Raw genomic sequence first — 25,466 nt, forward strand, 5'->3', positions numbered from 1 at the left:
ACCAGACTTAAGTTATATAAGCCCTTGTCCCACTGTCTCTTCTGAATTCAGCTTGTTTCCGGCAGTTGCCTGTCAATGTACTATTTCAGCCATTTTAAAATAATCTTCGGCAAGATTTTAATTGCATGGGATATTAATGATTGTTGTTATACACCATCAAGTCGCTTGCAACTCACTGCGACCTCCTGAAACATGCTCTATCCTGTACCAACCTTACTTTCTCTGACACACCTACTCTCATTACCCCAGTCATTGTATCAATCCATCTCATCAATGGTCTCCCTCTTTCTCTGCCCCTCTGCCTTTCCAAGGATAATGTCTCTTTCCAAGGACTGGTCTCTCTTTGCCACATGCACAAAGTATGTAGACAAAGCCTCAGAATCCTTGCCTCCAAGGAGCAGCCTGGCTTCCCTCTCTCCAGGACGAACTTGTTTGTTCTCCTGGCAGTCATGGTATATTCAACACTCTTCTCCAGCACCATAGCTCAAAGATGTCAATTCTTGTTTTATAATCCTTAGTCATTGTCCAGCTCTGATGCATAACGAGCAATTGTTCAATATTTTCACAATCTACTGGATCACCTTTATTTTTTTTCTTTTTAGTGGGAACAAATAATGTATCGCTTCCAGTCAGCTGGCCAGACTGTTGTCTTCCAAATTTGTTGGCAGATATTGGTGAGTATGTTTAGGGTTCCATGTCTTTCTTGAAACACCTCAATTTGTATCCTATCATTCCTGGGGCGTTATTTTTTGCCAATGGCTTCAGTGCATCTTGGACTTCTTCCTTCATTACCACTGATTTTTGACTATATGCTACTTGCTAAAAGGTTTAGTTAGTATTGATCAATTAATTTTGATAGTGACTCTGTGCATTCTTCCCATCTTTTGATGCTTTTTATATCATTCAAGATTTTATCCACAGAATTGTTCAGTTTTGCAACTTGAGCTTGAATTTGTTCTTCCATTTTTGAGCTTAAGAAATGTGGAGCATGTTTTTCCCTACTGGTTTTCTAACTCCAAGACTTTACAAGTTTTGTTATAACACTCTGCTTAGTGCAAGTTTCAAAGCCTCTTCTGACCTCCATTTTGGTTTTTTCTTTCTCTCCTGTCTTGTAATGACCTTCTGCTTTCTTCATGGACAATATCCTTCATATCATCCTACCATTCACTTGGTCTTTGGTTTTTAGTATTCACTGCATCAATTTATTCTTGAAGCAGTTTTTAATTTCAGGTGGAATAGATGGGAAATTGTATCTTGGGTCTCATGGACTTGTTTTTATTTTATTCAGTTTCAATTTAAATATACACAGGAGTAATTGACAGTCTGTTCCATAGTCAGTACCCAGTCTGATTCTAATTGCTGACATTGAGCTTCTTCAACTCCTTTAACTCTTTCTGACTTGTGGTTTTTCCATCGGGTGAGGTCCATGTGTATAGTCACTGTTCTACAGAAAATATAGAGAAGAAAATGTGCAACATGAAAAGTCAACTATTCTGTAAACTTTAAAATCACAATTAAAAAAATTAAAAAGGTACATGCAAAGAATAAATGAATGCACAAAATTCTGTCATTTGATATCCAGTATCATTTCTGTAACCAAGTATCTTTTTTCTAACTATCAGTCCTTCTTCTTTTTTTTTTTTTGGGTAGTTGCAGATGTGATTTAATGCTCTGCGCAGAAATACATCACAGCCACTTGAGGAGCATAAAGTCTTTAAGCCACGTTGTGGGGTTCCCTGACGTCCATCTGAGGGCTCCGGCCATTCCAGATGTGGGCACTGAGGTGGGAGCAGCCAGCACCACCAAATACCACAGGAGATGACCGAGGGCAGCTCTATCAATCGTCCTTCTTGAACTTGCCATTGATGTAGGGCACCCAATCCAGGATCAGCCTCCAGTCAGTGGCCCACACCAGCCCCACGGAGCCCACGGCGCCCCACATGCCCACAGTGGGTAGCCAGTACTTGGCCAGCTCCCGATAACGAGGGCCTAGGAACCTGGTCAGCATCATGATGCCGGCGGCACGCTCAGGGTCACCCTGTCACTACGACCTGGACGCAGTACGCAAGCGCAGGAGCCAGTCCTTCTTTATTTCCAACTTTTACATCCAGTCTCCAATTATTATTAATATACTGTGATTGCAATTTTTTTTTTGTGATTGCAATTTTGATCAACTTCAGACTACAAAAGCTGCTGGAAGTTCCCAATTTCTTCATTTTTTTTGGTTTGTGTATTTTTGTTTGTTTGTTTTAATTGTTAATTTTATTTTATTATTTTTTGTGCATGTACCATCAAATCAGATCTGACTGGTACAGGAGGAAATTGTCCATCCTTCTCCGGCAGAGCATCTGGTGGATTCGAACCGTGTACCTTTGGGATTGCAGTACAGCTTCTTGCCACTAGGCCACCAGAGCTCCCCTGTTTGTGTATTTTTGAAAGCTTGTTTTTTAACAAGTCTTGCCTTTTATAGATACAGATAGCATCTTTTTCAATCACGGCACTGTACTCTAAGATAGATATTCTTTTGCACTATGAATGTGACACCATTCCTCTTCAATTTGCCATGTTGTTGTTATTGTTGTTAAGTGCCATCAAATCACAGGCGACTCATAGCGACTCTATGAAGGAGAGTCCTCGATGCTTGGGAGCCTTTCTTCCTCTCTTCAGGTTCACAGGGTTTCCAGAGGCAAGCTATTAAGGAAGTGGATGCCACTCCTTCTTCCAAGCTTGTTTCAATCGGGGAGCTCCACCCCACTCTCTGTCCGCATTGGGTAACCAGCCATTAACGCATCTGGCACATCAGCGTCACAGTGTTCAGCCTCATAGCAGCCACAAGTGGCCGCTGTACGGCAATCAATTTGCCATGTAGGCATAATATATCATAAGACTGCCTAATTTAAAGTAGCCAATTTAAATTTAATTTAAAGTTCACTAAATTTAAAGTAGCCAATTTAAATTTGAAGTTCACTAATGCCTAACATGTTAATGTTTATATGTTCCTCATTTTTTACAACTGTCAGTATCTCTGGATTCATACTTGATACATTCCATGTTCCAATTATTAATGGATGTTTGCAATTATTCTCATTTTGTAGTGTCTTCTAATCTGAGGGATGCTACTTCAGGTACTCTATTTCCCAATATCCCTCTGTTGTTCATATAATTTTCACAGACCTGTTTTTTCAGAAGTGGATGGCCAAGCCTGCTTCTTAGTTTGTCTTAAGTCTGGAAGCTCTGCAGAAAATTGTTCACCGTGGGTGCCCCTGCTAGTATTTGAAATACTGATGGCACAGCTTCCAGTATCACAACTACCTGCAAGTCTCTCCAATAGTGCACACTGACAGACAAGTGCTATATCTATTAGAGCAAACTATAAAGAGCCAAGCATTCCTATGTTGTTCTAGTTATGTACTCTTAGAGTTGAACCTGACTCACAGCTGACCTTCCAGTGGATTTTCAAAGGCAGTAACTGTGTTGGCAGCACATTCCTCACCTCTAAGCCACCAAAGCTCCCCACAACAATAAAACAAGAAACATTACAGCAACATGCATCTCACCCTCCACTGCAGCAAATTAAACAAGATTCTCAAAGAAGCTGAGGAGAAAGGCTCTCTTCTTTGACAGAACATTATTACTTAAGGAGCTTTTTTAAATTTCTGATTTTTGTATTTTTTTTCCTCCTTGATAAACTCTTTCCCTTAGAGTCTGACTTTTGTTTAAGAATCACTGCAGGGAGTCATCGACAATGATGAAATGACCTAAGTTCTTTAACCCTACTCAGTATATACTCTTTTACTGAATATCAAAATGTGATTTGTGGATGAGCTTCTTGCCTCAATGTTTAACAAGTTCACAAAAGTGCTCTCTTTCACTTCTAAATCAAGTCTATAAAATTGAAGGATATTATTAATCCTGACTTTAAGAATTTTTCTACTATTCTAGTGGCATATAATTCCAATTTTCAGTTTCCTCTTGTATTAAACAAGAAAGGTTTTACTTTCTATGTTATATTGTTAACAGATGGGAGGGAAAATCCAAAAAGACAAAATGAAGTACTACCTATAAAATTCCACATGGTAGACACTGAATAGAATATTCTAAAATAGAGAGCCTGCAGGTCTGATGAAGTACAATAAAAAAAGAGAAGTAATTTTTCTTTTCAAATAATTGCCTTAGTCATATTAGCATACCTGTTCCACACCTTCTACTTCTGGAATATAAAACTGTAGCATGTTCTGAATTCCATTTTTCAGGGTAATAATTGAACTGGGACAGCTGGTACAAGAACCTTGAAGCTTCAGCTGTACGATACCATCTTCAAAGCCTTTAAAAATGACGTCTCCTCCGTCTTCCTGCACAGTTGGCCTGTAGTAATAATATATGTAAAAGAGCAGAAGCTTTCATTTAAAACATTTTAGTAAAGTTCAGAAGAAGACTTATGCCAAAGCACAGAGAAATTACCAAAAAATGCTGGACCAACAGATGGTGAGAGGAGATAAGAACATTTCTCCTAGAATGACAAAGCCTTCCCCTAGACCTGGCAATGTGAATTTGAATTTTAGTCTTCTAAACTGCCAAAGTATATATCTATTTGTGTCAAAGGCATCTACTTGCTATGCATCTGAAAGCTAGACAATGAATAAGGATGACAGAAGAAGAATGAATGCTTTTGAGTTGTTGTATTAGAAAAGAGTACTGAATATCACATGGATTGCTGAAAGAATAAAGATATATGTCTTGGACAAAGTATAACCAGGGTGCTGTGCTCCTCAGAGACAAAGGTGATGAAACTTCACTTACATACATCAGGCATTGTGTCTGGAGAAGCCAGTCCTTGGAAAAAGATATCATGTTTTAGAAAGGGGGAAGGTTGGCGAAAAGAAGACCATCAACAAGATGGATTGAAACAGTAACTAACAATGGGCTCTAGTATATCAACAGATCATGAGGATGTCACAAGATAAGGCAAGGTTCAGATCCATTGTTCAGAGAGTCAATATGAGTCATAGTCGACTCAACAGCACTAAACCACTACCACAATAAATACACTATCACAAAAGAAACCAAAAGTATATTGATATCATGAAAAAGGCCACTGCATGAAAAATAGGAAATCTTTATAACATCAAGAAAAAAAGCTGCAGATTCCTGTATTAGACAGAAACCAGAACAGACAACCACTTGCAGCAGAGACGGCATAGAACAAGAGACTGACAGAGCTGCACTAGAACTGCTACTCCACAGAGCTAGAGTCTAGGGCCTGATGTTGGTTTACTGGTGGAGGGATGGGGGAATAGGCATTATAATCGGCAGGACAAAAATAGTTTTGCAACACTGACCCAGAGGTACGAGGCAGAACCTCATGAAGCTGAGGGTCAAGGGGCTTTACAGGTATACTTAAGACACTGTCCTGTCTGAAGAACTGTATCCTTACTTCTTTATCCTGAACTATAACCTGTTACTTCTCTAAGAACTCTATTAATTTTGACCAAAAAGACCAAAAATGGTCTCTGCAGCATTTCATTTCAGGCAGAAATTAGCACATACCTTATTCGAGTGTCTAGTAATTCCTTAATCATTGCCACAACTTCATCATCTTCTTCAGATCCTAAAAACAATCATAAATAATTTCAACTGTAGAAATTTTATATTCGTACAAATATTGTTGTTATGCACTGTTAAGTCAGAACCAATCCCCAGCTAAACATTTAGCAGGTTTTCAGAGGTAGTAAATCATGGGAAAAGACTGTTCATCTTTCTCCCACAGAGAAGCTGGTGAACTGGAACATCCCTTTGGTCTGTAGTGCAACTCCTTACCACTAAGCCATTAGAGTTCCCTTTCATGCAAATGCAAGTATTAAAACAAGAAGATTTTCATCACACAGTTCATTAAAAACATAAATATATAGGAAGCTAATGGCCTAATGGCAAGAAGCTGTGCTGCAATCCGGAAAGCATGTGATTTGAAGCCACCAGCTGCTCTGGGAGAAAAATGGGAAATCTTCTCCCATGAAATTAACTGCTTCTGAAAACCCACCAAAGGGTCAGCTATGGGTCAGTTCTGATTACACGGTACACACAACAACATATGGTGACATGCTGGTATGGAGGAAATGGAAAGAACATTTATTTGAATCTTTTGAAGAAAAATTAAGAGATCACTGATTAAATTAGTATTTGCTAATAAAAATGGGAACACATCAAATCATATTAAGAGTTTTAAAGTTTCAGCCAGTAAATTTGTTTATACTTTCATTATTCTCAAGGACTGAAAATCCAGAGAAAACAGAAATATCTGGATTGTCATGAAAACTTTGTGATAAAAACCACTAATAGTCTCACAAACAACAAACTGGTCTTTTAATAGGGGCACAAACAAACTCACCTCCATTTTTACACAGAAATTGTCTGGACTGTCATTAAAACTTGGAGATAAAAACCTCTAATACTCTCACAACCAAAAAACTGGTCTTGTAATATGAGCACAAACAGACACACCTCAATTTTTACAATAAGTGCACAGTAAACTTTGTATTATTTGGCCAGTTGTTTTAGGTTTGTCATTATTTCAATTTTGATAGATGTAGTTAATTACTCTACTAACACGTTATAACAATTTTAGTTATGTACCCATCAAGAATTACATATAACTATTATTTTTTTTTTACTTTTTAACTGTACGATTAAAATTTTACATAGATGTAATAATTATAATGGTATATACCATCCTGCAATTTCCCTTTTCATTTAACATTTTCTTTTGTATTGTTTAACATTATTTCTAGATCTGGCTCATTGTTTTTAAGTGAAACTGTAGTAAAACAATATTTTCATGAGCATACTTCTTTTATATGTTGTCATGTACACATTTACAAAAATATTTTAGGGTATATATCTAGAAATGCCAGTAGGGACCAATCCTTGGAAAAGGACAAGATTCTTGGAAGGGTGGAGAGTGAGCACAGGAGAGGAAAACCCTGGATGAGATGGATTGACACAGTGACGATGGCAATGGGGGCAGATGTGTCAGAGGCGGTGGGGTTTGCTCAGGATGGCGCAAGGTTCAGAGCTATAGCTCTTAGGGTTGCTGTGAGTCATAATCGACTTGATGGCACATAACAACAATCTAGAGATAAAGTGTATCTTCTGAAAATGACTACATGTGTTATGTGTATAGAGATTCACAGCTACCATAAATATACAGTTTTTACAGTCAACATTTACAGTTATCAATTATCATTGTTTACTGTTGTCAGGTTGGCTCCTAATCACAGCAACCTCAGGCTTAACAAAATGAAATTCTACCCAATATTTCACCATCCTCATAATCTCTGCTGTACTTAAGCCCATCATTGCAATCACTGTGCTCCTTTTTTGTAAGGAAGGTCTTATTCTCTTTTGCTAACTCTATATCGTTTCAAGAATGAAGTATTTCATGAACGCTCAACTGTTTCCAAGGACTGGGCCTTCCTGATAACATGCCTCAAGTATGTGAGATCAAGTCTTACTATCCTTGCTTCTAAGGAATACTTTGGTTGTACTATCTCAAGATATATGTGTTTGTCTTTTCTGAAAGTGCCCAGAATATTCAATATTCTTTGCCTACACCACAATTCAATGGTATCAATTCTCCTTTGATTTTCCTTATTCACGAATTTCCTATAACTTGTAAATGTATATGAAGCAATTGAAAATAACCCTGCTTGAGTCAGGTGTATCTCAATCTTAGCAACCTTAAGTCATAATCGATTTGATGGTACCTAACAACAATAACACTAGAAAAATCCAATGCAATGCCAGTTCCAGGGTCTCTGCTGACATTTATTTTGGTCTTTTCTTTCTCCACTGGCTTTATAATGACATTGTGCTTTTTCATAAAGTCATCACAAAGGGGAAGGAATGCTGAGGTAAAAAAGCTGAGAAGAAGATTTCAAAGGGCAGCTAAGAAGACAAAACAAAATATTTTCATAAAATGTCCCAGGAGTTGGAATTAGAAAACCAAAATGGAAAAACCACACTCAGCACTTGCTTAAACTGAAAAACAACCTGAACAAACTCAAGACTCAAGTTACAACACTGAAGGATCACTGACAAAATTTAGAGTGACAGAGGAAGCATTAAAAGAAGATGGAAGGAATGCACACAGTCCTTTTCTGTTAGTTTCACAACATTCTTAATTAGAAGAGTCTGAAGTAGCCAAGGAAAGTTCTGCAGGTTACTATCATGACCTGTGACCACCTTCTTTATATACAATGGAAGATTTGGCCAGTTTATGCAGCCAAAATAAGTCAAATTGACATGGAAGTCAAGCCCCAGTTTTTGTATTATCTAGAAAAGAACCAAGATCTCATGTGAAGTTAATGATGTGTTGAAAAAATGATGTGATGGGAAATTAATCCTTCTAAAATCCAGGGCACATGCCCAAACAGTTCATGTTTAGGTATACAATAGGCAAAAGGACATTGAGAAATATCACCTAAAACTAAACAAACAAAGAAAAATTCGGAATTACAAGTTCCTTTTGACAAATGAGAAGCCCAGAGAACAAAGGGAACACAGCTATGAGGGTCCAAGAAAGAAAGAGGAAAACAGAAATAGGGCCAGCCGGAACTGCTGCAGCCTTGCATGAACTTTCCATCCCCTCCACCCCATACTTCTGTGTTTGGAACTAGGGGTACTACAACCTTGGGGAAGGGCAACAACTGTCATGACCTTGGAGAACACCTGTGATTACCATGGCATTTCGAGATCCATCTTGAAATACAATGCTGTAAGTGACAGGGTAATATCCATACACATACAAGAAAGACCTGTTAACACCACTATCATTCAAATTTAGGCACCAATAACCAGAGCCAAAGATCAGAAAATAGATGGCCTATACCAACTGTTGCAACCAGAAATCAACCAAACATGCAATCAAGATACATAGTAATAATAGGTGATTGGAATGCAAAAAAGCTGGGAACAAGCAAGAAGGATCAGTAGTATGGAAAAGAGGAACTGGGTTACAGAAATGAGGTTAGAAAATGAATGTGCAATCAAGGATTTATTTATTGCAAATATTTTTTGTAAGAAACACAAATGGCAAACTATACACATGGACTTCACCTGATGGCCTACACAGGAGTCAGATTGACTGTATCTGTGGGAAAAGTCACTAAGCAGCTCAAAATCAGCTCTGAAAACTAGGCCAGGTGCTGACTGTGGAACAGATCATCAACTACTCATGCAAGTTCAAATTAAAGCTAAAGAAAATAAAATCCACAAGAATCAAAATTTGACCTTGAGTTTATCCCTCTTGAATATATAAAGGCCATCTCAGGTACAGGTTTGAGGCTTTGAATACTAAAGAGTGAAAACCATTTGAGCTGTAGGATGACATCAAGGATATCACCCAGGAAGAATGCAAAAGGTCATTACAAAGAGGAGGAAGAAGAAAAGGCCAAAATGGATGTCAAAAGTGACTCTGAATATTGCACTAGAACAAGAAGCCAAATCAAAGGGAAGAAATCAAGATGTTAAGGAGCAGAACATAAAATTTCAGAAGGCAGCACAGGAAGACAAAGCAAAATATAATGATGAAATGTGCAAAGAGTTGGAAAATCAAAGAAAAAAAAAATCAAAATCACTCAACATTTGTTAAGATGAAGGAACTGAAGAACACATTCAAGCTTCAAGTTTTAACACTTAAGGATGCTATGGACAGAATGCTGAATGACCCAGGAAGCATCAAAAGAAAATGAAAGCAGTATACAGAGTCACTATAGCAAAAAGAATTGGCTGACACAGAAGAATTTAATGAAACAACATATGATCAAGAGGCAAGGGTGATGAAGGAGGAAGTTTGATCTGTTCTGTAGGAACTGGGAAAAAAACAAGGCTCCAGGACCTGACAACATACCAATTGACATATTTCATCAAACAGATGCTGCTCTGGACACGTTCACACAGTTGTGCCAATTAATCTGGAGGACAACCACCTGGATCCCGACAAAAGGTAATTCGACAGTGTGGAAATTATCAAGCAATATTACTAGTTTCACATGCAAGCAAGATCCTGCTAAAAATTTTCTGAAAATGACCAGACCAGCACATTGACAGAGAACTGCCAGATATGCAGGCTTGGTTTAGAAGAGGTTGTGATACGAGGGAAATTATAGCCAGTGTTAGATGGATCTTAGCTGAAAGCAGAAATTACCAGAGGAATGTCTATCTGTGTTTCACTGACTATGCAAAGGCATTTGACTGTGTGAATCACAACAAACTGTGGCTGATGTGAGAAGAATGGGAATCCCAGAACACATGATTGTGCTTATGTGAGAGCTATACTTGGACCAGGAGGCAGTTGTCAGAACAAAGCAAGGAAACACTGAATGGTGCAAAATCAGGAAAGGTATAGGCTGGGGATGCATCCTATCTCCATACCTTTTCAACCAATATGCAGAACAGATCGTCAGGGAAGCTGGACTTTATGATGAGGAATGTGACATCAGGATTGGAAGGTGACTCATCAACAACCTGCGTTATACAAATGACACAACCCTGCTTGCTGAAACTGAGGAAGACTTGAGATATTTGCTGCAGAAGGTCAAGGAGTGCAGCCTTCAATATGGATTGAAGCTCAATATCAAGAAAACAAAGATTCTCACCACTGGGCCAATTGGCAGCATCATGACAGTAAAGAGATTAAGATTGTTAACAGCTTTAGTTTGCGTGGCTCCATAATCAACACTCTTGGTACCAGCAGCCAGAAAACCAAAAGATGAATTGCACTGGGAAAGTTTGCTGTCAAGGACCTCTCCAGAATATTGAAGAGCAACAATGTCTGTCTGGAGACTAAGGTGTGCCCCATCCAGTCTTCGCAATTACTTGCTATACATCAGAAAGCTGAACAATGACTAGAGATGATAGAAAGAAAATTGATGCCTTTGAACTGTGGTATGGGAGAAGAGTATTGAATATTCCATGGACTTTAAGGAGAACAAACAAGTTTGTCCTAGAGAGGGCGAAACCAGGTTGCTCCTTGGAGGCAAGGATTCTGAGGCTTCATATGACATACTTTGGGCATGTTGCAAGGAGGTATGAGTCCTTGGAGAGGGACATCATGCTTGGAAGGGTGGAAGGGCAGCAGTGCAAGAAAGGAAGACCCTTGAGATGGATTGACTTAGTGGTGGTGTGTCTGAGACAGTAAGTTTGGCACAGGATAGAGTTCAGGGCTGCTGTACATAGGGGCCACTCTGAATCACAAGTGACTTGATGGACAAAACAACCCCACATTTAACCAGGGCTCTGGTGGCCTAGTGGTTAAAAGCTGCACTGCCATCCTAGAGGCACATGATATGAATCCATTAGCTTTTCTGCAGGAGAAGGATGGGCAATGGCTTCTGAAAACCTGTTGTAGAGAGTCAGGTATGGGTAGGTTCCGACTCACAACAACCCCATACTTAGGACTAGATCTACATTTTTCCAAATGCATCTATTTAAAAATATTATATTCAGTGAAAAAGGTAAATTGTAGTATAACACAAATTATTTAAAGCGTAAGAACAAAAATCAATACTGTATATTTTCTGCAGAGACTTAAAAGTATGTTTTTACAAGGGGATTTTTCAGTCTTAATCTACAAAGGGATTGTCCAGTCTTGTCAAGAAACTGAACAGCTCTAGCTACAGAAACACATCTTCTGGCAAGCAAGAAGCAAGAAAATGTAGGACACCCTTCTTGTTCCAGCTACATGGCTGCAACATGTATGGCCAAACTGGAGACCTTACATGAGATGGGACCTGAGCGGGGGAGAGCCAACACTGGCAGAACTGAGAACTCTGTTGGACAACTAGGGGTGGGAAGCCAATATTGGCAGGACAGAGAACTTGGGAGCACTGACCTAAAGGCTTGAAACTGGGGTGCCTGTGCGCATAGTTCAGGAGCTGTCTTGACTGTATTCTATTATTAATCTAGATTATAACCTTTTGACTTAAAAAAAAAGTACATATGTTTTTAAAAGCATATTAAATAAACCAAAAGCTTCTATTTACCTCTGTGATGGAGGATATGGGATTTTATCTTTGATATTTTACATAAAAATAGGTCTAAAGCAACTAAGGTAAAACATTAACATTTGGTGAATTTGAGTGAAGAGCTGGTAATTTTCTGCATGTTTAAGAAATATCTGATAACCACATTTAGTTTATATGATAGATTCCACTTTTCCACAAAAATTATGGGTATAATTAGTACATATGATGTGTTTTTTCCCACTTTGAAATTGGTCCCAGAGCTATGTAAATTAAATTATAAAATCTGTACTTATGAATTCTGGAACAAAAGCAAATGTGAATAATATAAAAAAGTCTTTTTTAAAAAAGGATAAATAATAATTACCCACCACACAACATGTTACCTGCTTCTCCTGAAGATGTTTCCTCAGTAACTAGAGGTAAGCCAGAAGCAAAGAAGTCCATAATTGTTGCATAAATATCTGGTTTCAGTAAATTCCAGTCTAACTCTTCACTTTCCTATGAATATTTGAAGAAAAACACATTTCTATTTACAGGCATTAATAAATAAAAGCATCTCGTGTCTTTCAAGAAGCATTTTTCTTATCTGCATCCTACTATGCAAGAATACCCATTAAAAGAGAACACATTATCTTTTTACAAAGATAGTGCCGAAAACAAAGAAGAATCCCTTGCCCCTCCCAAAACTGAATTAAAAGCAAAGGCATTAAAGGCCAAGACAGACAGAGAGAAGGGTTATCAAGAGTTACCAAAAAAAAAAAGAAGATCCACACATAACCCACCTTCTGGCAGTCCAAGACACCGAGACTCCAAAGGCAGCCCAAATATCCTCAGAAAAGTACCCTCAGGATAAACAAGTTTGACCACTATGTTATCAGCAAGTTTCTCCTAACAACTAAGTCAACCATGAAGAAGAAAGAAGAACATATTTGTATGTATTGTGGATGTCAGATCAACAAGCCACCAGATCAAACAAGCTGTGAAGCAGCTCTGACATTGATGAGGCCAGGGTCAACACCGTGATTAGGCCTGATGGAGAGAAGAAAGCCTATGTTCAACTTGTTCCTTACTATGATGCTTTGGATCCTAAAAATTCCAGAAAAATTGGGATTATCTAAATTGAGTTAAGCTGGCTAATTCTAAATATAAACATTTCTCACCAAAGGAAAAAAAAGGAATATATGTCAATTCTCAGTTCAGCTCTTCTTGGGTCTGATTATAAGCTTAAAATATTCTTCATTCATTCGTTCACTCACTCATTCATTTGAAACTTTTATTATGTACCAAAGATTCTGTGCAAAGATATAAAAAGAATTTTAAAATATGTTTTCATGATGTGAAGACAGCTGAAATATTGAATGGATGCTCTGTCTTTAAAGAGGATAATAAAGACAGTCCAATTCTCTTGAAGGAACTAGATGAAATATTTATAAAGAATATCTTACAACTACTAAAAAAATTCACCTTATATAATATTAAAGAAACTCAATGGTGCAAGTATAAAACAAAAACAACAGATATACCTTACCTGTGGCTTTTCTATTATACACAGGACTGTAAGAGTCAGAGCTGACTTTTTTTTTTTTAATTATTATTATTACTAAATTTTATTAGTTTCAATGAACATTCACAGGGATTCTGGGCTTTCACTCCTTCATTGCCGCACCATTCTCTCCACCCTCCTCCCCAGTTTGTTCTTCTTCCCTGCCATCCGAATGTCTGTTTTAATTGTCCAATTGCCACAGTGCTTGTCAAAGTCAGTTCTGATTAATCTCCTTTGTCGGTACCACCAAATGTTTTCCTTTGTCTTCCCAGGCAGCATGCCCAATGATATCTTTTGTTCAGCTTTTTTATTTCATTATCTCTTTCCTTTGTATTAGCTTCACTACACTCCAGGCTAATTCTGAGGGTCTCTCCTAGCATCAGGTGAAATCCATGTGTATAGCCTGCATTTATGTTTCTTATAAAACGTATCTACAATGAATAAACTGTGCAAAATTCTATCATTCTATCTCCAGTTTCATTTCTGTCACCAAGGCCATATTTCCCAACTACTGATCCTTTTCCTCTGTTCCCAACTTTTGTATTCCAGTCACCCATTATTATTAATGCATCTTGATGGCATGTTTGATTGATCTCTGACTGTAAAAGTTGGTAGAAATCTTCTATTTCCTCTTCTTTGACTCAGATTGTTGGTGTATATATCTGAATGATAGTAGTATTCACTGGACTTCCTCATATGGATATTATCCTGTCACTCACAAAATTGTATTTCAAGACAGATCTGGAAATGACTTTTTAACTACGAAAGCAACATCACTTTTCCTCACCTTTTCATCTGCAGCATAGTAGATCATCTGACTCAAAATGTCCCATGCCATCTCATCTCGCCAATATCAAGTATGTCAATATTTACATGTTCCATTTCTTCCGTTACAGTAACTATTTTTTCTATATTCATGGTTCTCACATACCATGTTCCAATCACTAGTATCTGCTTACAACTGTTCCTCCTCCTTTGTGTTTCCATTCTTGAGGGCTCCACCTCAGTTGTCCTATCTATTAGACCAAGTGTGTCTATTGTACATAGGATTTTCAAAGGCCTGTTATTTCAGAAGTGGATGGCCAACCCTTCTTCCTGGTCTGTCTTAATTCTGAATGCTCAGATTTAGAACAGTATCTGACAGAAAACATTTTAGAGAAAAGAGCAGATGAAAGATATCTTCCCAATTGTAAAAGTAACCAACAGTTTCAGTGTTGTCCTCACCCTTGACACCTGTGTCTTGACACACCCATTTCCCTGCTCCACCAGCATTCCCTTCTACTCCCATCTATTCCATTCAACACCTATCTCCCACTATCCAGCCCTTGAAATTACAACTTATATCTCAAGCTTTCTGGGCTTAATAACTTTAGATGGATCTTGGCTGAAAACAGGGAGTACCTGAGAAATGTCTGTGTTTCATTGACTATGCAAAGGCATCGGACTGTATGGACCACAACAAACTGGCTAATTCTGAGAAGAATGGGAATCCCAGAACACTGGATCATGTTCATGCAAAACCTATACTTGGACCAGGAAGCAGTCGTCATAATAGAGCAAGGAAACACTGCATGGTTCAAAACTGGGAAAGATGTATGCCAGGAATATGTCTTATCTCTATACCTTTTCAATATTGATACAGAACAGATCATCAGGAAGGCTGGGCTCTATGAGGAGAAATGTGGTATAAGGATTGGAAGAAGACTCATCAATAATATGCGTTATGCAGGTAACACAACCCTGCTTGCTGAAACTGAGAATGACCTGAAGTGCTTGCTGCAGAAGGTTAAGAACTGCAGCCTTCAATACGGATTGAAGATCAATATCAAGAAAATAAAGATTCTTACCACTGGGCCGTTTGGCAGCATTATGATAATGAAGAGATTGAGATTGTTAACAGCTTTTGTTTACTTGGCTCCACAATCAACACTCTTGGTACCAGCAGCCAGGAAATTAAAAGACATATTACATTGGGAAAGTCTACAGTCAGAGACCACTCCAAAGTACTGAAGAGCAATGATGTCACTCTGGAGACTAAGGTGTGTCTGATACAGGCCATGGTCTTTGAAATCACTTGCTATGCATCAGAGAGCTGGACAATGAGTAGGAATGTTAGAAGGAGAATTGATGCCTTTGAGCTGTAGTTTTAGAGAAGAGTATTGAAAATGCCACGACTGCTAAGAGAACAAACAGGTTCGTACTAGTGAGGTTGAAATCATGCTGCTCCTTGGAGGCAAGGATTCTGAAGCTTTGTCTTACATACTTTGCACATGTTGCAAGGAAAAACCAGTTGTTAGAGAGGGACGTCATGCTTGGGAGGATGGAGGGGCAGCGCAGGAGAGGAAGACCCTTGGTGAGATGGATTGATTCAGTGACCGGGATAATGAGAGTAAGTGCATTGGAGACAGTGAGATTGGCACAGAATAGAGCAGGGTTGAGGGCTGTTGTTTATAGGGTTGCTATGAGTCGCAGGTGACTTGATGGCACATAATAACAAAAACAACTTCTGACATCTGCTTTGGTCTTTTCTTTGTTCTATTTTTAATGACCTTTTGCTCTCTTCATGGATGATGTCTTTAATCTCCTCCCACAACTCATCTAGTGTTCAATCAGTGGTGTTCAATGCTTCAAACCTATTCTTAAGATGATTCTTAAACTCCAGTGTGATAGACTCAAGATCTTTATCTTGGTTGTCATGGACTTCTTTCTTCAGCTTCAATTTGAACTTGCACATGAGTAATTGATGATCTGTTCCACAGTGAGCACCTGGTCTAGTGTTGACTGCTGATATTGAGCTTTTCCAACAATTTCTTCCACAGATGTAAACAATTTTATTCCTATGCAGTCCATCTGGTGAAAACCATGTGTACAGTCACTGTTGGTATTTTTTTAAAAAGGTATCTAATTATGAATAAATCTTTGAATGTATAAAATTTAATCATTCTACTGTCTCTCTGGAGACTAAGGTGCGTCTGATACAGGCCATGGTCTTCGCAATCACTTGTTATGCATCAGAGAGTTGGACAATGACCAAGGAGGATAGAAGGAGAGTTGATGCCTTTGAGCTGTGGTGCTGGAGAAGAGTATTGAGAATACCATGGACTGCTAGGAAAACAAACAGATTTGTCCTGGAGAGGGCTAAACCGGGTGGCTCCTAGGAGGCAAGGATTCTGAGGCTCCATCTAACATACTTTGGACATGCTGTGAGGAGAGACAGGTCCTTGGAGAAGGACATCATGCTTGGGAGGGTGGAGGGACAGCACAGGAGAGGAAGGCCCTCTATGAGGTGGATTGATTCAGTGACTGGGATAATTGGGAAGGGAGTGTCAGAGACAGTGCGACTGGCACAGAACAGAGCAGAGTTTAGGGCTGTTGTACATAGGGTCGCTATGAGTCGCAAGTGACTCGACGACGGCACATAATAACAACAAACAACAACGCCGGCTACATTTCTGTCACCATGTCCATACTTTGCAACTACTCTTCCTTTTACATAGTTTCCAACTTTTGTAAGGTGTCTATTTAATCTATGGACTGCCAAGAAAACAAATAGGTCTTTTTTTTTTTTAATGTTATTATTTGTGTGTACCGTCAAATCAGATCTGACTGGTACAGGAGGATATTGTCCCTCCTTCCCCGGCAGAGCATCTGGTGGATTCGAACTGTGCGCCTCTGGGATTGCAGTGTAGCCTCTTACCACTAGGCCACCAGAGCTCCCCAAAAAACAAATAGGTCTGTCTTAAAGAGGGTGAAACCAAGTTTCTCCCTGGAGTCTAGGATTTTTAAGCTCCGTCTCACATACTTTGGGTATGAGGCCAGGAGCAACCGGTCTTTGGAGAAGGACATCATGCTTGGAAGCGTGGAGGGACAGCACAGGAGAGGAAGACTCTGGATGAGATGGATTGATACAATTACTGGGGTGATAGGGGTTGTTGTGTCGGAATTAGTAAGATTGGCTCAGGACAGGGCAGGGTTCAGAGCTGCTGCACACAGGGTTGCGATGGGTTGCAGGTGACTTGATGGCACATTAACTACAACAATTTAATCTATAGGCTGGGCAAATTATTCGAGAAATTGGACTCTATGGAGAAAAATGTGGCATCAGGATTGGAAGAAGACTCATCAATAGCTTTTATTATGCAGATAACACAACCTTGCTTCCTGAAAGTGAGGAGGACTTTAAGCACATGCTGCAAGGTTAAATACTGCAGCCTACAATATAGACTGCATTATCAATGTCAAGAAAACAAAAATCCTTGCCACTGGACCAATAGGCAACATCAAGATGGGCAGAGAAAGGACTGAGACTGTTAATAATTTCATCTTACTTAGATTCACTTAGTACCAGCAATCAGGAGATCAGGAGAGTTACAGCACAGGCAAAGTCTGTAGTTAAGGGACCACTCTAAATTACTGAGAAGTAATGATGTCAGTTTGAGGACAAAAGTATACCTGATTCAGGCCACGGTCTTTTTTTGTTGTTGTTGTTGTAAAAATGTATTTAACATTTGCCAGTTCAACATAGTTTCCCACTGTACAATTTAGTAATACTAATTACATCAATCATGTGCAATCATCACCCATTATCACTGATGAATTTTCCAATAAAAAAGTGTTTTGTTTTGCTATCTAAAATGCTTTACAAGATTCTCTAGAAAAGACAAAATCATCCTGCTGACCTGTTTTGTTATACAATCATTATTCTGAAAAATAAGTCTTGGACTATATTTAAAAAGAAAATCGGCATTACATGAAACTTTTTGTTTTGTTATGATTATGGTAAAGGAAATGGTACTGAAGGCGCTTTTGTTGAAACTATCCATTCTAGCCCTTAGAGATTAAAGCAAGGATAAAGGCACGAAGATGCTAGGAGATGACTGGTCTCTTAATAGCCCAATCAGCCTATGCAAATAACAAATCTGATATAATTAAACCACTCTCTCGATTAGTTTCTCTAAAGCAAAGTCATATCAGTTGTTACATAATATGTGGGTTAGTCAACAGAACTGTCTGTTGATTATCTCTCCCTTGATGACCATGGGGATAGTGTCATTTGTTCTGATGAGCAGTTCTGTGGCTACAGTATTCTGGGTGCATGTCCACAGATACACGGGCATAGCTTGTGTGCCACTAAAAATAACAAAGGTCTCAGGGCTGGAGACGTTGTCAACCACACTGTCATGGCTGTCTATGGTGCCAGGGCTCAATGCTGGGGGGACAATGTTTAATTGACAACCCTGGCAGAAGGACCCTGTGAGTACTTCAGCCTCAAATATGTAGATCAGCGTATCTGTGGAGGCAGTTTTCTTGATCTGGTCTACTAGATATTTTTAGGTTCTTGGTGAAATATATGCCAACTCCATATTTTGGATCACAGGGCTCCGAGTACATTCTCTGAAAGCCATCTCTGTAGACCTCCTGGCAGAACTGCTGCGGGACTCGTTGAAACAGCCTGTGACTCACAGGCTCCCTCTGGGCACTTTCTTCCATCATTTTCTTCTTCACTTGGAAGACAGTGCTCAGAAAATCATTTTTTATCTCCTCCAAGCCACATTTTTCGAACTCTTTCTTTCTATCCCGAAGTGCTGGAGATGAAAACCCTTCACAACATTTCATGTACGGGCCAAATCTCATTTCTTCCAGGAATTTTGGTTGGTGTTCAGCCCATCATCCTAACAACTTCAAAAGATCTTGTTCCTTTTCCATTGCCATTTCCTCCAGGCCACGGTCTTTTCAGTCACTTGTTATGCATCCAAGAGTTGTACAATGACTAAGAATGATAGAAGAACTACTGATACCTTTGAACTATGGAGTTCAAGGAGAGTGTTGAAGAACCCATGGACTACCAAAAGAACAAAAAACTGTACCTTGGAGAAGATGCAGCCAAAGTGTTCCTTGGAAGCAAAGATGATGAAGTTTCATCTCACATATCTTTGGGTATGTTGTTAGGAGAGGTTATTCCTTAGAGAGGGACATCAGGCTTGGGAAGGTGGAGAGGCAGTGAAAGAGAGAACTACAGGAATGGCTTTGAGGGTGGGTGTTAGAAATTGTGAGGATGGCACAGGATAGGGTAGTGGTCAGATTGGTTATTCACAGAGTTGCTATGACTTGTACTCGACTCAATGGCAACTACCAACAAAAACTTAAGGCTACACAGTAAATAAAAAAGGCAGTATGTTTCATTCTTTATTTTTTAAAGGAGAGCACTTTAGGAGGAAAAACTAAGTATTCAACTTAAGTATTCATTAATCTAGTAGACTCATAGACGAACAGTTTTTCTAGTGTGGATTACTGCGATATGTAGCATATTTAGTTTTATATTTTGGCTTAAAAAACTAATTAAGCACCACAGAGCTACACAGTCCATTACTCTTCTCTGTGGAGCTCTGCAGTGTTACTGTAAGTGGTGGAAATATGTCAGGTGTCATGGTGTGAAGTGCCCACTCTTAAAGACAATGCATATTCATTCTATTGGTTAAACATCTCTTTTCCTTTCACATTATCAGTTTAGAATTAGTAAAAATAATGCTCGTTGTTGCTGTGTACCATCGAGTGGTAATGGACACTGTATTTAACTCTGAATCTCAAGTTGTTTTCTTTTTAAAAATTAGGTTCTTGAGTATACTTGATTCCAACTTGAAAATTGTATTAAACAACTGAGAAATGTGAGAAGTAGACATCACTTGAAACGGTTATTAACAACTATGTGTAAAATAATGTAAGAATGAAAATTCTAATCAAGAGGACCAGATGGGGAAAAGAACCCACAACCCTAGAGAATTCATTGATTCTTATTTTATATGATTATGTTTACCTTTGTGACAGTGATGAAATCTGGTCCAAAGAAGACACTTTTTACTCCTTCAATCCTGAATAACTGCCTGTGAAGAAAGAAAATAAAAAAATAAACATTAAAATATTTTATTATAAAAAAGTTTAAACATACACAACAGTAGCAAAAAAAGTAAAAGAACATCTTCCATATACCATGGTGATACCATGTATCACTTGCTTTAACAATTATCAACTCACTGCCAATCTTGTTTTCTTACTCTGTACCACAGTAAGGTCATTCTTATTTATTCATTTACACAAGAGACTAAAGATCTCATGTTCCACAGAGATATGATTTTTTTTTTAAGATCTTTCGTGTGTGTACTGTCAAATCGGATCTGACTGGTACCGAAGGAGATTGTCTCTCCTTCTCCAGCAGAGCATAGGTGGATTCAAACCACATACCTCTGGGATTGCAGTGCAGCTTCTTGCCACTAACCACCAGGGCTCGCTGCCACAGAGATTTTTACATAAATCTCTTATAGCCACTTTAATTTCAATTACAAAAGAACCCCAAAATAATACAAAAACATCCTTAAAAAATTCATCAGTATGAATAATGATTCAACAGACTGTGGTATGTCTATATAATGTATTATTGTTGTTATGTACAGCAGAGTCAGAACCGATCCATCACAGACCCTTTGGTGTGTTTTCAGAGGCAGTTAATGGAACAGGAGGAGATTCTCCATTTTTCTCCCGCACAGAAGCTAGTGGATTAGAACCATGTGCCTTCAGGATTGCAAACACAGCTTCCTGCCACTAGGCCAACTGAGTACCCTTACAATGTATTACTACTCAGCAATAAAATGGAACAGTAGCATAAAACTAAAAATGACTGGCAGAAGTATTATGCCAAGTGAAAGAAGTCAGACTCAAAAGACTGGTTCCATTTACATGAAATTCAAGAAAAGGTAAAACTATTATAACAGTAGTTCAATAGTTACCAGGAAAAGGAGTAAAACCGGAGAAGACTGAACTCAAAGGGATATAAAGGGTCTTTCTAGTATTGCCACTTTTTCTTAAGGTAGTGCTCAAACAACTAATTTTGTCAAAAAGCATTGAATTGTATACTTAAAATTGGTGAGGTTTACTGCATATAAATTATACCTCAACATAGCTAATTTTTAAAAAATCTCCAAGTGAAAGATTTTAATTATTTGAAACAAAGGTTCTAAAATGCAGTTTTCTTTCTCAATTGTTCCTTTGCTTACCACACTTGGTACAGTAACTCAAAGACCATGCCTCTTTGGCAGCTGTATTCCACTAGAAGCTCCAAGGGGGTATGGAGGAACAGGACAGACAGGGTGGGGTGTTGGCAGGGAAGAAGGAAGACGGAAGACAAAGAGCAGAGATAGAAACTCCTGAAGCATTATGCTTTGTTGTTGTCAAGTACAACTTATATCAACCCTATGAGCAGACCTGAATCTTTATCCTAGCCTGTGCCATCCTCATCATTTCAGATATAACTGAGCTCATTGCTACAGTTCCCATGCCAATCCACCTTGTTGAGGGTCTTCCTCTCTTTTGCTGACTCTCCACGTTTCCAAGCATGATATCCCTTTCCAAGGAATAGCCTCTCCCAGAAACATGTGCAAAGTATGAGAGATGGAGCTTCAACATCCTTGCTTCCAAGGAACACTCTGGTTGTACCTTTTCCAAGACATATCTGTTTGTTCTTTTGGCAGTCCATGGGATATTCAGTACTCTTCTCCAACACAACTCAAAGACATCAATTCTTCTGTCATTCACTCTCTAGCTCTCAACAGCATAGCAAATAATTGAAAAGAATATTGCTAGAATCAGGTGCATGTTAGTTTTCAAAATGACATCACTGCTCTTCAGTATTCTCAAGAGGTTCCCGATAGCAGACAGTGCAATATGTGTCCTTATCTGGGAGCTCTGGTGGCCTAGTGGCAAGAAGCTACACTGCAATCCCAGAGGAGCACGGTTCGAATCCACCAGATGCTCTGCCAGGAATCTCCTCCTGTACCCGTCAGATCTGATTTGACGGTACACGCACACACACCAATAATAAAATTTTAAAAAAAATATATGTCCTTATCGCCTAACTGCTCAAGTCCAAGTGTTGATGTGGATTTAAGAAGGATGAAATCACAGACAGTTTCAATCCTTTTTCCACCTATCATGATGTTCCATTATGTTGGCTACTGGCCCAGTGGTAAAGATTTTAACTTATGAAACATTATGCTTTTATTTTATACTGGTTTAATTAAAAAGCTCTTATATATTATTTTTCACACCGGGTCGTTTCCATTTCCTTTAACCATCCCTCCCTCTACCCATCAAATTATATAACCCTATGATTATCCTCTGCCCATCCTCATCACTCTGCTCCTATCCTCCACCCCTTGGATCCTCATACACGTTTTACTAGTAGTTATCCTTCTTTTTATACAATAATGTCTTATACAGTAATTGTCTGTATGGGAATGAGTTTGTTCACTTAGCATAACGCTCTTCAGTCTCTCCCAAGTTAGGTAGTGATTTCCAAAATCATTAGTCCTGCACACTGAGTAGTATTCCATTGTGTGAATGTACTATAATTTCTCAATCTATTTGATTGTGGTTGGACATCTGGGCTATTTCCATGTTCTTGCAACAGTGAATAATGCTGCCATGAACGTTGGTGTACAAATCTCTGTTTGTGTCTCATTTCTAATTTTCTCGGAATAGATTCCAAACAGTGGAATAGCTGGGTCATATAGAATTTCTATGTTCAGCTCTTTTGAGGAAACACCAAACTGCCTTCCAGAGTGGTTACACCATTTTATAATCCCACCAACAGTATCTTCTCCAACATTTACTATTTGCTGTCCTGTTAAACTTTACCTCTGCTAATGAGGAGAGATAGTATCTCACTGTGGTTTTGATTTGCATCTCTCTTATTGCCAGTGATTTTGAGTATTTCCTCATGTGTCTGCTGGCCATCCAAATGTCTTCCTCTGTGAAAAGTCTTCCCATGTCTTGCACAGTTTGTAACTGGGTTATCAGTCTTATTTTTATGGAGGTCTTGCAGGATTCTGTAAATTTCTGATATAAGATTCTTGTCTGAAATGGTATTGCCAAATGTTTTTTACCCCAGTCAACAGGTATTCTTTTAACTCTGTTGGAAAATGTTGCAATCTACATGTTTAAGGCAATCTCAATACAGACAACAAATTTTTTTTTTCAAAGAGATAGAAAAAGGCAATCGACAAGTTTATATGGAGAAAAAAGAGACCTCAAATAAGCAAAGCACTTCTGAAAAACAAGAATGAAGGCATAGCACTCCCTGAGCTCAAAATTTATTATTATTGTTTTTATGTGCCATCGAGTCACCTGTGACCCATAATACAACCCTATGTACAGCAGCTCTGAACCTTTCCCTGTCCGGAGCTGGTCTCACTAATTCCAACACATCAATCCTCATTGCCCAAGTTATTCTATCAATTCATCTCATCCAGGGTCTTCCTCTCCTGGGATGTCCCTCCACCCTTCCAAGCATAATGCCTTTCTCCAAGGACCAGTCTCTTCTGGCCACGTGCCCAAATGAGATGGAGCTTCAAAATCCTAGCCTCCAAGGAGAAACTTGGTTTCACCTTCTCCAAAACAGACCTACTTGTTTTCTTGGAAGTCCATGGTATGTTCAAGACTCTTCTCCAGCACCATACCTCAAAGACATCAATTCTTCTGTCATCCTTAGTCATTGTCCAGCTCTCTGAAGCATAACAAGTAATTATGAAGACCATGACTTGGATTAGGCATACTTGAGTCTCTAGACTGACATCGCTGTTTCTCAGCACTCTGGAGAGGTCCCTGAACACAGATTTTTCCAGTGCAATTTGTCTTTTGATTTCCTGACTGCTGGTGTTAAGAGTGTTAACTATAGAGCCCAGTAAGCTGTAATTGTTAACAATATCAATCTCTTCTCCATCTATCATGGTGCTCCCAGTTGGCCCTGTGGTAAGAAACTGTTTTTTTGATGTTTACCTTCAATCCATATTGAAGACTACAGTTCTTGACCCTCTGAAGCAAATGCTTCAGGTCTTCTTCAGTTGCAGAAAGCAAAGTTGTATCATCTGCATATTGTAGTTTGTTCATGAGTCATCCTCCAATCTTGATACAGCTGTAATAACAAAACCAGTATGGTACTGGTACAATGAAAGGCACACAGACCAATGTACTAGAATTGAGAACCCAGAAATTAACCCAGATATCTATGACATTCGACAAGGAAACAAAACCTATCAAATGGGGAAATGGCAACTTCTTCAACAAAAGGTGCTGGCAAAACTGGACTGTTACCTGCAGAAAGCTAAAATAGGATCCACATCTCCCGCCATACAAAATTATCAACTCAAGGTGGATCAGAGACCAAAACCATAATGATCATAAATGACAAAGTAGAACCAAGCCTAGAAGGCTTAGCTCATGGTATAAAAAGGATGACAAATAAAGCAAAAAATACACAACAAGAAGAGGGGAAAAAATGATAAATGGAACCTTCTAAAGATTAAATCCCTGTGTGCATAAAAACATTTTCCAACAGAGTGAAAAGAAAGCCTACTGACAGAGAAAAAAACATTTGGCAATATTATTTCAGACAAGAGTCTCATAACAAAAGTTTACAAAATCCTTCCAGGGCCCCCACAAGAAAAAGACTGGTAACAATAACAAAATGGGCAAAAGATATGCAAAGACCTTTCACAGAGGAAGACATTTGGATGGCCAACAGACACATGAGGAAATACTCAAATTACCGGCAATAAGAGAAATGCAAATCAAAACCACAATGAGATACCATCTCATCTCAGAAGAAGAGGTAAAGTTTCAAGAACAGCAAGTAATAAATGTTGAGAAGATGTAGAGAGATAGGAACTTTTAATTTTTTTACAATGGCACAGTTTATTGAAACAGAAAGTTAAGGTTTAAAAATAACCATGTATTATATAATTGTAAGTAAAACATTTGTAATTATAATTTTGTATTCAAACATATAAAGGATTTGCTCAAAGTTTTCTAAAACAGGTACATTTCTTCTTTTTTTATTTTATTAATTTTAATGA

The 25,466-nt window shown here is 38.6% G+C and overlaps 2 protein-coding genes across 2 annotated transcripts in view; both read right to left on the reverse strand.

Moving 5' to 3' along the window:
• Positions 1-1,837: 1,837 nt before the first annotated feature.
• LOC102875186 (cytochrome b-c1 complex subunit 10-like) lies at positions 1,838-2,008 on the reverse strand. Its single transcript, XM_006882291.1, has one exon. It carries the CDS (start codon positions 2,006-2,008, stop codon positions 1,838-1,840), a length of 171 nt encoding a protein of 56 aa, XP_006882353.1.
• Positions 2,009-4,181: 2,173 nt separating this feature from the next.
• LOC102875597 (NFU1 iron-sulfur cluster scaffold homolog, mitochondrial-like) overlaps positions 4,182-25,466 on the reverse strand; it is a 37,892-nt gene continuing 16,607 nt past the window's right edge. The window contains exons 3-6 of the mRNA XM_006882292.1: positions 20,378-20,444; positions 12,404-12,518; positions 5,548-5,608; positions 4,182-4,365 (exon numbers count right to left, since the gene is read on the reverse strand). Of these exons, the coding sequence (XP_006882354.1) occupies positions 4,182-4,365; positions 5,548-5,608; positions 12,404-12,518; positions 20,378-20,444 (427 nt within the window). The remainder of the gene's footprint in view (positions 4,366-5,547; positions 5,609-12,403; positions 12,519-20,377; positions 20,445-25,466) is intronic.

The sequence above is a fragment of the Elephantulus edwardii genome, unplaced genomic scaffold (genome assembly GCF_000299155.1).
Source record: "Elephantulus edwardii isolate Elephantulus edwardi_28Jun2011 unplaced genomic scaffold, EleEdw1.0 scaffold00019, whole genome shotgun sequence".
Taxonomy (NCBI): Eukaryota; Metazoa; Chordata; class Mammalia; order Macroscelidea; family Macroscelididae; genus Elephantulus; species Elephantulus edwardii.